General features: G+C 45.7%; 1 protein-coding gene across 4 annotated transcripts in view; it reads left to right on the forward strand.

Annotated features, from left to right (window-relative positions):
* The window catches only part of MAPK4 (mitogen-activated protein kinase 4), a 103,161-nt gene that overhangs the window by 42,712 nt on the left and 43,454 nt on the right, over nucleotides 1-16,995 (forward strand). For 2 of the 4 annotated variants that reach the window (XM_082241997.1, XM_082242000.1), the window contains exon 2: nucleotides 11,280-12,598. In XM_082241997.1, the coding sequence (XP_082098123.1) occupies nucleotides 12,053-12,598 (546 nt within the window). In that variant the 5' untranslated portion in view covers nucleotides 11,280-12,052. Of the gene's footprint in view, nucleotides 1-8,679; nucleotides 8,731-11,279; nucleotides 12,599-16,995 lie in introns of those variants that run through there. The other 2 variants (XM_082241999.1, XM_082241998.1) reach the window with 2 other exon arrangements.

Here is a 16,995-nt window from a genome sequence, read left to right on the forward strand (position 1 = left end):
TGTAGTGCTAATAATGCACATTGTTCATCTTGAAGTGGCAATTCACAGAGCAGTATGCCTAGTGTTACTTCAGCATTACTACTGAAGGGAAACTAGTCCTGCAATGTGACAAGAGAAAGACATAAGCATTTGGCCAGAAATTTGTATCTTATTGAAAAAAAGCTCCTGCCTTTCTCCCGTCATGTTGCAGCGCTTGTGAAAATCTATAAAATGAGCATCTCATCAAAAGAACGTCTTCTAGTCCAGACACAGATGTAGTGCTCCTTTTTATCTGGTTGGCCTAAGATGGCATCCAGCCTGGTAGCAACAGCTGTGTTGCGGCACATCTGATGTGGCCTTGTGCATCCCTATAGGTTGAGGACCCATGCGCTAGACCACAACCTGCCTACAAATTTCCACCATAGAAATGAGTTGTGCGCACACCAAGAATACAAGAGTCAACAATCTCTGGTTTAAATAAGAAATGGAATGAATGAATGAGTCATAATAATGATACACTGCTTTTGTATTTTCCATTAAGGCCTTAATGCATTTCATAAACCCAGTTGCGGGATCAAAATGGAAGGGGAGGGGGAACGAGAGAGTGGGTGGAATTCAGTGTTGTGTTTCAGCTTGCCAGACGGGAGTTATCTCCCGCTTGGACTACTGCAATGCGCTCTACGTGGGGTTACCTTTGAAAGTGACCCGGAAACAGCAATTAATCCAGAATGCGGCAGCTAGACTGGTGACTGGGAGTAGCCACCGGGACCACATAACACCGGTCCTGAGAGATCTGCATTGGCTCCCAGTACATTTCCGAGCACAATTCAAAGTGTTGGTGCTGACCTTTAAAGCCCTAAATGGCCTCGGCCCAGGATACCTGAAGGAGCGTCTCCACCCCCATCATTCAGCCCGGACACTGAGATCCAGCGCTGAGGGCCTTCTGACGGTTCCCTCATTGCAAGAAGTGAGGTTACAGGGAACCAGACAGAGGGCCTTCTCGGTAGTGGTGCCCGCCCTGTGGAACACCCTCCCATCAGATGTCAAGGAAATAAGAAGCTATCTTATTTTTAAAAGACATCTGAAGGCAGCCCTGTTTAAGGAAGTTTTTAATATTTAATGCTGTATTGTTTTTAACTCTTGACTGGGAGCCGCTCAGAGTGGCTGGGGAAACTCAGCCAGATGGGTGGGGTATAAATAATAAATTATTATAATTATATTATTATTGATCCCACTGTCCTCCCCACCCTAGTACTGTTCTGGGGCTTCATCTGCCCAATTTCAGGAAGCACACAGGGAGAAGAGAGGAAGGGAAAGCCCTATTGTGCAAGTTCAGTTTTTCTGATGGCACCATGTCCATTGGCAGACCAACTCTGTGTTCCAAAGATGTTTGCAGATGTGACATGAAGGCTGGAAGCATCAACCCCGCCTTGCGGAGATCCCTTGTAGACAACTGCAGTGCCTAGAGACAGACAGACCTTGCATCCACAGCAATGACCAGAGGAGGAATGACCACTGGGAGGAGTGCAGAGAGAAGAAATTCTGTGCTGCATCTGCGGCAGTGCAACCGGACGCCTTCATCTGCCCCAGCTGCAACAAAACATGTCTCTCCCACATCGGTCTCTACAGCCACAACAGGCGCTGTAACCTTCCAGCAGTTTGCCTTCACCCCCAAAGGCACACTCCTCTGTTGTCTCCTAAGAGAGACGGATGCCAACAGTTTTGCTGTCGGAGTTCATAGTGCGAATCCTGCCCAGTGTCTTTCTTGGGGAAGGCTTGCTTTGTGTGCAGGAGTCCTGAGGTTAAATCAGCACCACTTCCACAAAGGGCTGGGAATGTCCCCCAATGTCCCTACAAAAGGATATTTTTTCTAGCAGTTTAAAGATTATGCGTGGGATGGATAATTCCCAGCCTTGCATTAGGGGAATTGAAAGCTGCGCATGGCGTAATGCTTTTAAAAGATTCTGTGAGATCATGGATGTTTGCAGAAATGTTTGTAAATCTGATAAAGAACATTTTCCCGGCAAAGCAGCTGCCGTTCCTGCCGAGGGCTGCTCTTTACCAATCTAATTTGTCCCGCACACTCTCTGCATAGGCGGGTGCGATATACACAAGCCAATATCTGTGCCAAACCCTCAGTGATAGAAGATGTCTGGGTGGGGAAACCCAACAGAATTATTTCAAGGAAAGCTTAGGCTTTGAGATCAGTCCTCTTGTCATTGGTTATTACAATACTACCTCAGGTTAAGTACTTAATTCGTTCCGGAGGTCTGTTCTTAACCTGAAACTGTTCTTAACCTGAAGCACCACTTTAGCTAATGGGGCCTCCTGCTGCTGCCGCACCGCCGAAGCACGATTTCTGTTCTCATCCTGAAGCAAAGTTCTTAACCCGAGGTAATATTTCTGGGTTAGCAAAGTCTGTAACCTGAAGCGTATGTAACCCAAGGTACCACTGTACCTATATCCCAGTTTTATTCCAAGGCAGGGATGTGGACCTCCAGATGTTGATAGACTACAAGTCCCATGGACCCTGGACCACTGGCCTTATGCTGGCTGAAATCTAGTAACATCTGGAGGGTGATGGGTTTACAAGCTCTGCTGTAAGGAGCTGAAGGCAGCTTATAACACCATACATTCAAAGCATGTATAAAGCACGTTCCCCACTCCCCAGAAAAGAATCCGTGGGCTTTCTTTAGATTTGAAGGGTTGTATTCAACTAACTCCCCCCCCCCCAATTTTTTTTTTATTCATTTTATAACGCAAATAAAGAACAAACAGAAAAACAAACAATGCAAACAAATTCTTGTCATATCCTTATTTTGTATTCAACTAACTTTTACTCAGAGTAGACCCGTTAAAATAAATGGCAGCAAATACGTAGTTAGGCCCATTAATTCTGGTGTGTCTGCTGAAGAGTAAAAGTTAGTTGAATGCAACCCAAAGTAATTGACATTTCAGCCTTAGCAAAACACACTCTCTTCCGGGAACCCTTTTTCTGCAAAGCCATCAGCCGTGACCTCATTAGCAGCCCTGGCTCTGTTTCCTCTTTGTCTGCTTGGCAAAGGTGCCTCAGGCCCAGTCTGTCTAAGTAAGTAAGTAAAATAAAGTAAGTAAGTAAAATAAAGTAAAGTAAGTAAGTAAGTAAGTAAGTAAAATAAAGTAAAGTAAGTAAAATAAATAAATATCTGCATGATGTAATGGTTTGGCTTCCCTGACAAAGCCTGCAGGCTTGCAGCCAAGAGTCAGGCTGAAGCGCCGTGCTTTGGGATGATTTACTACTGAACCTTGAATTCAGTGGAAGCTCTGCCCGGTTATTATGCCCGCAATGTATTAGTCCAGACACCCTTTCAAAAAGCTGTAGGGGGAAAAGCCCAGGATGGACAGCTCGTAATGCAGAGCCCATTAGCCAAGTGTGACAGGGCCTTTGGGCTAGAGTGTTTAGGGATTTGGCAATCTCACAAGGCACAAGGACAGGAGATTTAAAAGGCAGCTGAACCTTCGTCAGTTCGACCTGCTTGCAGTCAAACGATGGCCGCAGCCATAAATCTTCTCTGTAGCTGAAGAACTGGCCGGAGAGGTGGAAATGCTGGAAAGGAGATACATGATTGGGTTCCTCTCAAGGAGATGAACTGTTGCCTCTGTGAAACACTTTCCATCGGTTTCTGTCAATGTCAACAGGTGGTTATTGTTGACATCCATTTGTCTCGAGAGAACATGGATTGCGCCTCTGGGGGTGAAGTCAAACTGCTGCGTTAGCCACACCAAAGTGAGCTCCCTGGGGTGCATGCTAGGGCAATGTTTCTGGAGGTTCTGGGCTGCCCCTATGACAGGACCCCCCTCTCAGCCTCACTGATGTAGTCCAAAGAAAAGCAGAGCACCAGCTTGGCTGCAGGAGTTGCTGGAAGGAGGCGTACAAGGCGCCACCCAACCGTCTTAGGGATTCCACTCCAGTTTTACTCCTTAGCCTTTTCTCCCAGTACGTTTCCGAGCACAATTCAAAGTGTTGGTGCTGACCTTTAAAGCCCTAAACGGCCTCAGTCCAGTATACCTGAAGGAGCATCTCCACCCCCATCGTTCTGCCCAGACACTGAGGTCCAGCGCTGAGGGCCTTCTGATGGTTCCCTCTCTGCAAGAAGCCAAGTTACAGGGAACCAGGCAGAGGGCCTTCTTGGTAGTGGCGCCCGCCCTGTGGAACATCCTCCCACCAGATGTCAAAGAGAAAAATAACTACCGGACTTTTAGAAGATATCTGAAGGCAGCCCTGTTTAGGGAAGCTTTTAATGTTTAATAGGTTATTGTATTTTAATATTCTGTTAGAAGCAGCCCAGAGTGGCTGGGAAAACCCAGCCAGATGGGCGGGATATAAATGATAAATTATTATTATTGTATTATTATTCCTCTGAAGATACTGTAAGTGTGGTATACTGTATTTTTTGCTCTATAAGACTCACTTTTTCCCTCCAAAAAAGTAAGGGGGAATGTGTGTGCGTCTTATGGAGCGAATGCAGGCTGCGCAGCTAGAAGCTAGAACAGCAAGAGGGGTTGCTGCTTTCACTGCATAGCGATCCCTCTTGCTGTTCTGGCTTCTGAGATTCAGATATTTTCCCCCTTGTTTTCCTCCTCCAAAAACTAGGTGCATCTTGTGGTCTGGTGCGTCTTATAAAGCGAAAAATACGGTAATTAAGTGTCCCTTGTGAAAACTGTCCACCTCCTCAAGGGCCTGAATCCAAAAGTCAGCCGTTGGCTATGCTCCCTGGGATTCTCATGTCCAGCCTCTGACTTATTGTTTGGCCTTGGGGAAGTGATAAACAGCATGGAGTTCTAACTCCCAAATGGCTTCTACACTTAGAAGTGTGCTGAGTTCCCACAGTTAAATCCAGTGCTTCCCTAGCACCAGACATCCAGCTGGTGGCTGGGTATTTGGGAAGTGTTGTGCAAAGCAGGAATAGCTTGTCCAAAATGGTCTCGTGGGCCAAATGGGGAGGAGGTCTGGTGGGCCATAAATGGCCTAAGGGATGGAGGTTCCCTACTGTTGGTGTAATAAGCCTGGTCTACTTTGCACCTTGTTGCCTTGCATATCTGCAGCGTTGGTGATGTCTAATGAATAGTGGGACCATAGCTGTCAACTTTTCCCTTTTTTAAAGGGAAATTCCCTTATTCGAAATAGGATTCCTCGCAAGAAAAGGGAAAAGTTGACAGCTAATGAGAGGGACGTGGGTGGCGCTGTGGGTTAAACCACAGAGCCTAGGACTTCCCGATCAGAAGGTTGGCGGTTCAAATCCCCATAACGGGGTGATCTCCCGTTGCTTGGTTCCTGCTCCTGCCAACCTAGCAGTTCGAAAGCACGTCAAAGTGCAAGTAGATAAATAGGTACTGCTCCAGTGGGAAGGTAAACGGCATTCCCATGCACTGCTCTGGTTCACCAGAAGCAGCTTAGTTATGCTGGCCACATGACCCGGAAGCTGTACGCCGGCTCCCTCAGCCAGTAAAGCGAGATGAGCGCCATAACCCCAGAGTCAGTCACGACTGACCTAATGGTCAGGAGTCCCTTTACCTTTACTTTGCACCTTGTTGCCTTGCATATCTGCAGCGTTGGTGATGTCTAATGAGAAGTGGGACCATAGCGTGTGAAGGAGGACCAGCAGGGGGCGCTCATGGGTAGGCAGTGTGCCCTCAAGAGAGTCTCAAGGGCCAGATAGAAAGCCTTGGTGGGCCACATGCAGCACCTTGGCCTAACCTTCACCACCCCTGGTGCAAGGGCTTGTGTGGCACCTAAAAACTGGCGACAGTGCCCAGCACTCGTCTCTCTTACAGTTCTGCTTGGCCCTGCTGAAATAGCTGTTGCATTTTTCACCCCCCTGGTTGGCCTCTGTTCATTTGGCACAGGAATGGGTTGCTAAACATAGCCTGCGCTCAGTCAGCGCTGCAGAAATGCAGAGATCTTTATCAGAGGCAGACTTCTAGTTGCATTCGCTTGAGGAGTACATGCCAGAGCGACCTGGCGGTGCCGAGCTTTGGGAAAGCACTTCAAGATGCGGGTGTTTGAATCGATATGTTTTGTAATTCAGCTACTGTTCCAGTTCAGCTATGGTGAAAACAACAACAACCCCAAAAGGAACCAAGGCTTTGCTTCCGTTCCACTTCGTGTCGCCTGCATTTCTGCTTCAACTTTTTCTCACTACAAGATTCTGTTATGAAACTGGACTGGGCTGGGATACCCTGAAGTCAGGTTTTCTCAGCCTGCTGTCCTGCAAGGATATATATATATATATATATATATATATATATGCTTTCGTAGATTTTCACGGGTACAGGAATGCAGGTTTTGGTGTCTTCGGGTGTCTTCCCGTGTAAGAGTCGGGGTGTCTGTGCGACGTTTCGACGAGGTCTCACTCGTCATCTTCAGGCTGGTGCTTTCGGCTTCTTGTTACTGGAACAGATACAACAGATACAGATTCTCTGTTCCAGTAACAAGAAGCCGAAAGCACCAGCCTGAAGATGACGAGTGAGACCTCGTCGAAACGTCGCACAGACACCCCGACTCTTACACGGGAAGACACCCGAAGACACCAAAACCTGCATATATATATATATATATATATATATATATATATATATATATTTTCTTCTTTTTTGACGGCATTCTTGTGTTCTGCGATACGTGCCAAAAAATAGCCAATATCCTCAGAAACCCAAAAGACAAAATCCAGCTGGAAAACCAAGGGGTCTATGAAATACCCTGCAAAGTCTGCCCAGCCACGTACATTGGACAAACAAACAGACGAATAAATGCACGTATCGCAGAACACAAGAATGCCGTCAAAAAAGAAGAAAAAACTTCCTCTCTTTTCCAACACATGAAAGAAACAGGACACGAAATTAATTTTGCAGATTCCAAATTACTCTTTAACATGGAACATCACCACAAGAGAATAATCATGGAAGCCATCGAGATAGAGAAACACCCTCACAACATGAACAAGCGTGACGACACGTCCCGCCTGCCAGACATCTGGAAATTAGCCCTCCCCACAAAAACCGACACCAGAACCAGAGGCACACAGAACGCTGTCACCAATCAACCACACCAGACCCAAACCCAGACCCTCTCCACAGACATATTACAGACTCCATCCAGTAGCCAAACTATAGTGGCACCTCCGGATGCTGCACCCCCCTGCAATCCCTACACAGATCTGGCTGGCACAAGGCACAAAATCACAGCTCGCCCCTATACACGAAGCCAAGCCAGAGCACAACTAAATGCAGCACAGCCATCTTCTCAGAAAAACTCTTCACAAGCTCAAGAGGTCAAGACACGAAAGCTTTAGCAACTAATCTACACTTAATGACCCACCCAGTGGTATTCAGAATATCACTCATGAAATCACTCAAGATATCCCTCAAGTAATTAAGGAACAAAAGAAGAAAAGGCACACTAATCTAGGAACTTCCTCTCTGCCCAGAACGTTGGAGGCTATACACCACACCCCTCAACAGTATTTATAGAAACTCAAACACCAGATTCTGCTCTGTTCCAGTAACAAGAAGCCGAAAGCACCAGCCTGAAGATGACGAGTGAGACCTCGTCGAAACGTCGCCCAGACACCCCGACTCTTACACGGGAAGACACCCGAAGACACCAAAACCTGCATATATATATATATATATATATATATATATATATATATATATATATATATTGTGGGTAGATTTGGGACTTAGCCATGCCTACCTCCAACACAGGATTGAAGCCTTAATGAGAGAGGTGGCATTTCATGGTTCATTTTGATAAATCCAAGGCCTCGCCTGGTACTCTGGGGAGAAGGAAGAACTGCTGTTGGCACAGGACACCTAAACGGAGTCTAATTCTAGGTGGCTGACATTTTTAGAACAAAACTTTAGGGTGCTTAATTTTCCACCAAAATCTGCAAGAAATGCCTCTCAGTTTCTAATTTAGTGTAATTAAAAAACAAAAAAATACCTTCGTGCAACCTGAACAAACAGGGAACACTAGACTCTCCTAAAGGTAAAGGGGCCCCTGACCATTAGGTCCAGTCGTGACCGACTGTGGGGTTGCAGCGCTCATCTCGCTTTATTGGCCGAGGGAGCCGGAGTACAGCTTCTGGGTCACGTGGCCAGCATGACTGAGCCGCTTCTGGCGAACCAGAGCAGCGCACGGAAACACCATTTACCTTCCCGCTGGAGTGGTACCTATTTATCTACTTGCACTTTGACGTGCTTTTGAACTGCTAGGTTGGCAGGAGCAGGGACAGAACAACGGGAGCTCACCCCGTCATGGGGATTCGAACCGCTCACCTTCTGATCGGCAAGCCCTAGGCTCTGTGGTTTAACCCACAGCGCCACCCACATCCCTCCTAAATATACCTAAATCTTAAAGTTTTACAGACAGCTTTGCACAATATCCAGAGACTTTCAAATACATCTTACCATTACAGTCCCTTTGAGTTTTATGGTGCTGATAGGGAGGGAAAGTGGGTTTCTTCTCCTTTTTCCTAACATGCTCCTACTTCTCATTGCTCACTCCCCTTACCTCAAGCACAGTCCTCCAGAGAGACAGCCATGTCTGGGGGAAAAACTGGAGAGATGCTAGCAGGCATTATACACAATACTGAGGTGGTCTGGCTTGGTGTAAAGCAGTTTCTTATCTTTCTTTTCTTTTATTTCCTCAGTTCAGAGGGAGCCACAGAGAGCCATGCAGAGCAGACCCAATCCATTTTGCTAGCTGTGGTAAAGCAGCAAATATTAACCCCCCCCCTCCCAAGTCAAGGTGCAGAGATCAGATTATTTTGGCACCTGAACACAGAAAACCTCACAGATTCCTCTCCCCTACCCTGCCAGTAAGAACCATAAAAAACTAAATAAATAACAATTTGCTGCTCCTTCAGTGCGGCGGCGGGGCTTGTTATTGAAAACATAGTGTATACATTGGTTTCTTTCTTTTGTATAGTCTTTGGGTTCATCATCAAATCATCGAATTGTAGAGTTGCATATGCAGGAATCTCAACTAAAGCATCCATGACCGATGGCCTTCCAACCTCTGCTTAAAAACCTCAATTGAAGGAGAGTCCACAACTACCCAAAGGAGTCCAGTCCACTGTCATACCACTCTTAATGTCAGAAGGTTTTCCCAGCTGCCTCAACCATTCCTTATGAAGTTTGGTTTCCAGACCATTGATCATCTTGGTTGCCCTTCTGAATAACAAAACATACGGATTTGAAACTCAGCTACAGGTGGTACCTAACACCAAGAAAACTAGTGCTAATACACCCAGGAACCTCACCAAAATCCTGGAGAGGGTGCACCTCCACAGGCACATACCTCCACATGTGATGGGAGTGCCCCAAAATCCAACTATTCTGGACAACAGCCATGCGAGAAATATGTAAAATAACTAAGCAAGTATTATAAATCACCCCAGAATTGGCCCTACTAAACATCTTCCAAGACAATAATGCCCATTTACACCACAAAGAACTCATAACCTACCTACTTTCAGCAGCCAGAAACATCATAACCAGACACTGGAGAGACCTGTCAGGAGTAAGCATGGACCAATGGTACCAAATAGTATGGGAAACAGCCTTACTAGAAAAATAAACCAATAAACTGAAAAGGACACGGGGACAAATAGAAGAAGACGCCTTCACCCCGGTATGGCTCCCCTTTATCACATACACAGCACAACATGACAATGACAAAAATCCACCAAAAGCATACAAATCAATATGGCTAATCTGATCCAAAACACCCACCTACCCCACTCACACATGAAAACAAAGATCACCACAGCCAATCACAAATAAACAACCACACCCTAGGCCAACCCCAACCTCTCTCACCAGCACAGGAACACAAGCAAACAGCAGAGAACCTGCACAAACAACGCTGACACCAAACCCTACATATATTAAGCGCAATAGGAACATCGCCACCTGACTCCACCCCCACTGACCTTCCCCCCTCCACCTCTTCCCCCTTTTCTTCCTAATGTCTCAACAAATGAAACTGATCTGTAAAAAATGTTACTTGAAAAAAAGAGAGAGAGATTGCACATACTTTTGTAAACCAAGAAAATCTTTAATAAAAACACATTAAAAACAACAACATACGGATGGAAGTGCTTTTCCAAAGTACAATGCTTAAATTATACGTGGTCATTATTCAGCATTTGTTCTGATTTGCTTGTGGGGTGTTTATGCATCTTCCCATTAATCGTTAATTCATCTCCACTCCTTTCAGTGCATTTGACCGTCACTTTCCTAACTGCAAAAAATGTCTTTTTTTTAAAAAAGTGGATTTGTTGCACTAGGGCAACAGAACACTATTAATCTGCTTTAATTACATGAATTACACCAATCTAAATTTCCCACAGAATACTGGCAGTCTGGTGGGCATGTCTACAGGAGCATGGCTCTCATGCAGAAAACCTGCTGTTCAGAATTTACCACTATACCAGTGGAGAAGAGATATAGAACATAGAGGTGACCCCAGAGATGGGAGAGCAATTCATTTCCTCTACCTCATTGTGAAGCTCTTTCCAAACAAAGTCTATCCTTGGTCAGCAGTCATGCATCCAATCAGTCATGCATCCAATCCTTTCTAGGAAGGTGGAGAAATATGATTCAGTTCATGTTTAAAGGCTAACCTATCTAATTCTCACTTTTCAAACCAATTCGCAAACCAAGACATACTGCAGCTACCCATCGAAAATTGCACTTCTGCAAATTTTGTAAATCACTTCTCCAGCCAAGGTTACTGATACAATGCATTTGTGCATGTTCTTTTCATTAGATGCATATATATTAGTGAAAGGAACATACAGAAATACATTACATTGCAAAAAATGTGTATATCAGGAAAATTGCACACAAATGTGTATATTAGGAGAATTTTGCAGTAAAGTGCTGATGAATTTTAATTATTAGTATTATTAGTATTTATTAAATGTTTTTACCACCATGTACCCTATACCCACAGGTCTCAGAGTGGTTCACAGGATAAAATGAGGACCACAGGATTTTAATGAGGACCTCTTTTTAAAACATCACAAACTATGTGGAAATGAAGAGAATTGAACTTAAGATTGGAAAAATGAGAAAGAGAAAACCCCAATTTGACAGATTCGCCCACTCCTAGGTGACCGTAATGATGTATTTTCTAATCCTGCATAACTAAATTTGTATTTTCTTTAGGTGTGTTAACCTTCGAGAAGGTAGGGTGTGGATAAAAGAAACTGCAGTAGCAAACTACTTCATTATCTATTTTTCACTTGCAGGAGGAGGGGCTATAACAAGTGAGGATTTGACAGACACGATGAAGACCGAATGGTGATGAAGGAAGGATGTGGGAAGAACTGAGCATGGCTCTTTGTGGACTCAGTTGATGGGGAGCAAGATTCATTGGGAGGAAAGCACTTCCGTCTTTTATCAGGTCTTGTGACGGCGAAATGGAAAAATCCACCCTGTGTTTAAGAATGTGTGACAGAAGATTCACCAAAGCCTTGCAGAACTAGAAAAAAAATGCTGAGTCCACTTCATGGAGAATAAAGGTTTCTGGAGAACCTCTCCACCATTTGCTGTCTGAAGGTCCATGTTTAGATAGCCTACTGAATATTAAAAGCATGTATATGTTGAAGCTTCACTTTCCCAGACTTAAAACAAAACAAGGAGGATGATATTTAAGAACTCTTGGAGCCCATTAGTTTATCAGCATATTGCAACGAAAACCATTTGCTAGATTGGCAACTTTTCGACTCTCCCCTACATGCTTACCCGAACCGAAGAGAGACAATATTTAAAGTTTGCAAGCTTGTTTCCAAGACTATTCTCGAATCCACTTTATGTACTTGTGTCTATTTTCCTTTTTAAGCTCTGAACATTTGACTTGAAAACCTTCTCCTGTACGATTATGGGCTCCAAGCAAAGAACTGCACAGATTCTCATTCGTGGTAACGATGCACTGTTTTCTATTAAACCGTATTGGTGACTGGGAGACAGGGCTCCTCCGCTGCCATTTCATTGCAGACACAAAGGCGGATCTGACCCCACCATGGCGGAGAAGTGCAATTACATTGCGAGCGTGTACGGCTATGACCTGGGCTGCCGCTTCATCAACTTCAGGCCCCTGGGCTTTGGAGTGAACGGGCTTGTCCTCTCAGCAGTCGACAGCAAGAGCTGCCGCAAGGTGGCCGTGAAGAAGATCGCGGTGAGCGATGCTCAGAGCATGAAGCATGCCTTCCGGGAGATCAAGATAATCCGCCGGCTGGACCACGACAACATCGTAAAGGTCTACGAGGTGTTGGGGCCCAAAGGAGCTGATCTCCAAGGGGATCTGTTCAAATTTAACATGGTGTACGTCATCCAGGAATACATGGAGACGGACCTGGCCCGTCTTCTGGAGCAAGGACCTCTCTCTGAGGAACATGCCAAACTTTTCATGTACCAGTTGCTCAGAGGCCTGAAGTACATCCATTCAGCTAATGTCTTGCATAGGGACTTGAAGCCCGCCAACATCTTCATCAACACAGAGGACCTGGTGCTGAAGATCGGTGACTTTGGATTAGCTAGGGTCGTGGACCAACATTACTCACACAAGGTACGTCCCTTGATTTGTTTGGCCTGATAAAAGCTGAGTGTTCTTTAAAATAACAGCATGCAGAAGTTTAAACAGATACTGTGGCATCTTCACAAGCGGTTCCAAACAAAGTTTCCCATAGAATGAAAGAGCAATATTGATGAGGCTGAGCATTTATGCTAAATTGGCTGGCTTCCCCTTGGAGCCCAAAAGGCATTGCCTTAGCATATCCTGTGAAATCTCGCTGCGTTAATTGGATTACAAACAACCCGGTTATGTTGGAGGGAGTCCAGCCACACCACTTTCCAGATGTCAGGTAGCAAAAAACTTCAACCTAGAAACTAATTTGCAAGGTATGTACAGTAGAACCTTGGTTCTCAAACTTAATCTGTTCCGGAGGTCCATTCGAAAACCAAGGCACGCTTTCCCATAGAACAGGCATCCCCAAACCCGGCCCTCCAGATGTTTTGGGACTACAATTCCCATCATCCCTGACCTCTGGTCCTGTTAGCTAGGGATGATGAGAGTTGGAGTCCCAAAACATCTGGAGGGCCGAGTTCGGGGATGCCTGACATAGAAAGTATTGCAAAGTGGATTAATCCATTCCAGTAACATGAATGTTACTATCTAATGAGACCATTGATCCATAAAAGGAAAGCAATAAACAATGAACTGCAGTAGCACAATAAATCAATCAGTAGCTGAACTGGGTTCTACACAGTCACAAAAACAAAACAAAAAGAGCTGCAAAAACAAAAACGCAAAATAAATAGCAAAACCAGACAGACCTCAGCGGAATACTCAAAACAGAAGTGTGGCACTCAAAATGGAACATGTTTGGCTTCCGAAAAAAGTTCGCAAACCGGAACACTTCCGGGTTTGCAATGTTTGGGTTCCAAGTTGTTTGAGTACCAAGGCAGTTGAGAACCAAGGCACCACTGTATTCCATATCCGTGTTAGACCAAGAATGAGCAGCTGGTTACTTCCTTTTCCAGATCCAACCTTGTAACGCATCTGGGAAATGCAGCTGAAAAGTTCACACAGAAATAAGTCCCACCAAATTGTAAGAGTCCTGCTTCCTGGTAGGTCTGCATAGGATGGACCCTTAGAATGCATTCCGGCCCTAATTTGAAAGTACAGTGGTGCCCCGCAAGACGAATGCCTCGCAAGACGGAAAACTCGCTAGACGAAAGAGTTTTCCGTTTTGGAGGTGCTTCGCAAAATGAATTTCCTATGGGCTTGCTTCGCAAGACGACAATGTCTTGCGAGTTCCTGCTGGTTTTTTTCCTTTTCTCCCCCTTTTTCTAAGCCGCTAAGCCGCTTATCAGCTGATCCGATCAGCAGATAAGCCGCTAAAAGCCGCTAATAGCGCTAATAGCACTAATCGGCTAATCCGTCAATGGGCTTGCTTCGCAAGACGAAAAAACCGCTAGACGAAGAGAATCACAGAACGGATTCTTTTCGTCTTGCGAGGCACCACTGTACATTTAGGCTGCAATGCAATACTTGCTTCACTGAAATTTTCATCTGAGTTCGTGTCTCCGCTCCTCCACATGCAGCTGCTGGGTGACCTTGGGCCAGTCACACTTCTTTGAAGTCTCTCAGCCCCACTCAGCTCACAGAGTGTTTGTTGTGGGGGAGGAAGGGAAAGGAGAATGTTAGCCGCTTTGAGACTCCTTAGGGTAGTGATAAAGCGGGATATCAAATCCAAACTCTTCTATGTGCATCTGGGATGTACTTCCCTTTGAATTCTTCAAGTTAGCATGCAGAAGCTTTTCACCTTCAGAACTTTTAAGCTTCAGCTGGACTGCCCTCAAAGGCTAGAATCCAAACAAGCTTGCGTTGTGTTGCTTTCATTGGAAGGTATGACCGAGAAAGCTCACAGGGGTCTGCAGTGGGTCGGAAGACTTGGGACAGGGGTGGAAAATGGTAGGTTGGTGCTTCTTTGGCTATGGAGCAACACTAGAAGAGAAGCAGTCAGAGCCAATGAAGGAGCCAACTCCTAGGCGCTGCTGGGCCCCCACAAAGTTGACGGGCATTGCCATGGTGTGTGTGCACTGTGTCATGTGATCGATTATGCAGGGCGGGGCTTACCTGGCCCCCACAATATTTTATTCAAGTTGGAGCTTCCACAAGCACAGGCAGTTAGAAGTTGATTTGAGAACAGAGGCTGGAAATTGGGCCACGCTCACACCAGTATGTTCAAAGCACTATGATACCACTTTCAATTGTCACAATACCCAGAGTTTCCTGGGAAAGAGGGATTTATTGTTAAGCCACCCTGGCCATTGTAGCTATGTGAGGGGAATAAGGGGGGGTCTCCTAAAAAGCACCCTTAGCAATCTACAGCTCCCATAATTCTTTGGGGGAAGCCATGTGCTTTACATGTGCAATGAATGCACTCCATGGATGGTTTGGGTCTGCCCTTTGTAGGAAGAAGGGGTAGGAGGGATAAAGTCAGGGAGAGAGCGATTGGGGAGTGGGAAACGTCGTGCATGTGATGTCGGGAGGAGCCAGGGGTGGAGCCAAACGTGGAGACCATGAGGCTTCAATGGTTGGTGGCTCCTCCTCTGTCTGGTGCCACTGTGGCAGTGTTGGGATGTGTCCAAGGGAACGGCGGCATCAGGCAGGCCCCCAGCTGGCTCCAGCCCACTGGCCGGCAGCCGGGCGAACTCCAGTCTCCCTTGGAACAGCATCAAAACAGTGGCACACAGCTTCAGAAACTTGAGCACGCCTTAAGCGGCAGGGTGAATATCATGCAACAGAAGTGGCGGACAGAGGCATACGTAAAGCGTATTTATAAGCATTTTATTCAGCATCAGGACAAAGGAAAAACATGTCTGCTCCCCTTCGTGTCCAAGCAGCAGGAAGCACAAAGCAAAAGCAATAGACAAATGGAAGTTCCCAGCAAGCTGTGCTGGAATGTAAACAGACATGTGACATACAACAGCTCTACACATCTGTTTAGGTGGAACTAACAGATATCCTAACAGGCAGGAGGAAGAGGAGAAGGAGTAGAGTCAGCCACTGGAGCCACACAGTGCTCAGCTCAGTTCTGCGCTCAGCTCCGTGCTCAGTCTCCTCTGCCCCCTAAACACTGGGCGAGGGGTGGAAGGCTGGCTCCATCCCAAAAGATATTGAGGGCCCCCCAAAACAGCTCAGGCCCCCAGGAGCTGATGTCCCTGGATAGAGTATTTCACCTGCAGCATGGAAAATTCCACCATGAAAAAGCCTGTTCAGAAAGAATGTCCTATTTCAGAAAACTTTGACCACCCCGCCCCATAAAAGAGAGTTGCGTCCAAAGCGTGGGCTTGGCTCATATGCATGATTTCCCCAGATAAAAGGAACAGATGGACAGAAGGAGGAATTCAAAGTATGCTCAGCAATTTCGCTGCTACATCCCACCCCCTTCCAGCAGCCTGCCTGCCAACTAGGGGCTTAGATGGGATTTTTGTCTGACATGCCCTTCCTTTGCCAATGAATAATAATAGAGATGCTTGTCCCCCTTTCCCTACCCCACCTTACTAATTATGGGATACGCATGACTACTGCTTAGCTTACTTTAGGAAGAAAACAACGTGAAACCTTGGGCTCTTAAGGGGGAACCATTCATTTTTGAATAAGCATTTGCAGTGTCAGAAAACTAGGCAGTGTTTTCCCCCCCGGGAGCTAGTGCAGCTTAAAAAACTTTGAGAATATTATTAAAGCGGTTGGAGTACTTATCCTTTCCTGTGCAAGTAGCTCACGGAAACATAAGCAGGGCTTCCTATTCCTCCTCCCCGCTCTAATATTTTTTTTATTCTGACAACACTGCAAGGTAGGCTACAGGCAGAGAAAAAGAAAGGGAGAGAGTGGATGGCTTAAGGAAACCTGTTAAGTTGTGGGTGAACGTATCAGACGACACAGCGATTCTTCAAACAGCTCTTGTTTATTCAGAGGCCAGAACTGAACTGAGCTGAAGGGCTCAGTCAGCCTGCTTATATAGAGCTCCAGTACAATGTTACTGTAGCAACTTTCTAAAACTATCCAATCACTGAATGTCACTTTTGATCCTTCATTTGCATAACTATCTACAGTATCCCCCTGCTGGCCCAGGGTGAGAACTTCAGTACATAACAAAACCCAAACGTCTTTTCAGGGGCAAACTTCATGTCACACCCAAATACATCTAATGAAACCCCACTGCAGTTCTTGTTTTGGGCTATGTGTGCGCTTGTGTTTTCAGAAGCATCCATGGAGACGAGATGCTTAACTCTGAAGCCTGCTGGTTTCGCTACTCCCTATCAGTTTGGTGACGCAGAAAAGTTTTCAACAGGCGTTTGAAGGTTAAAGCAGAAAGCTCCTGTCGAATTTTCTGTTGGCAAAGCATTCCACAGGGCTGGGCTGATGACACTAAAAGCTAGGTATCTTCTTGCCGT

This window comes from Podarcis vaucheri (genome assembly GCF_965113315.1).
Source record: "Podarcis vaucheri genome assembly, chromosome: 11".
NCBI classification, from domain to species: domain Eukaryota; kingdom Metazoa; phylum Chordata; class Lepidosauria; order Squamata; family Lacertidae; genus Podarcis; species Podarcis vaucheri.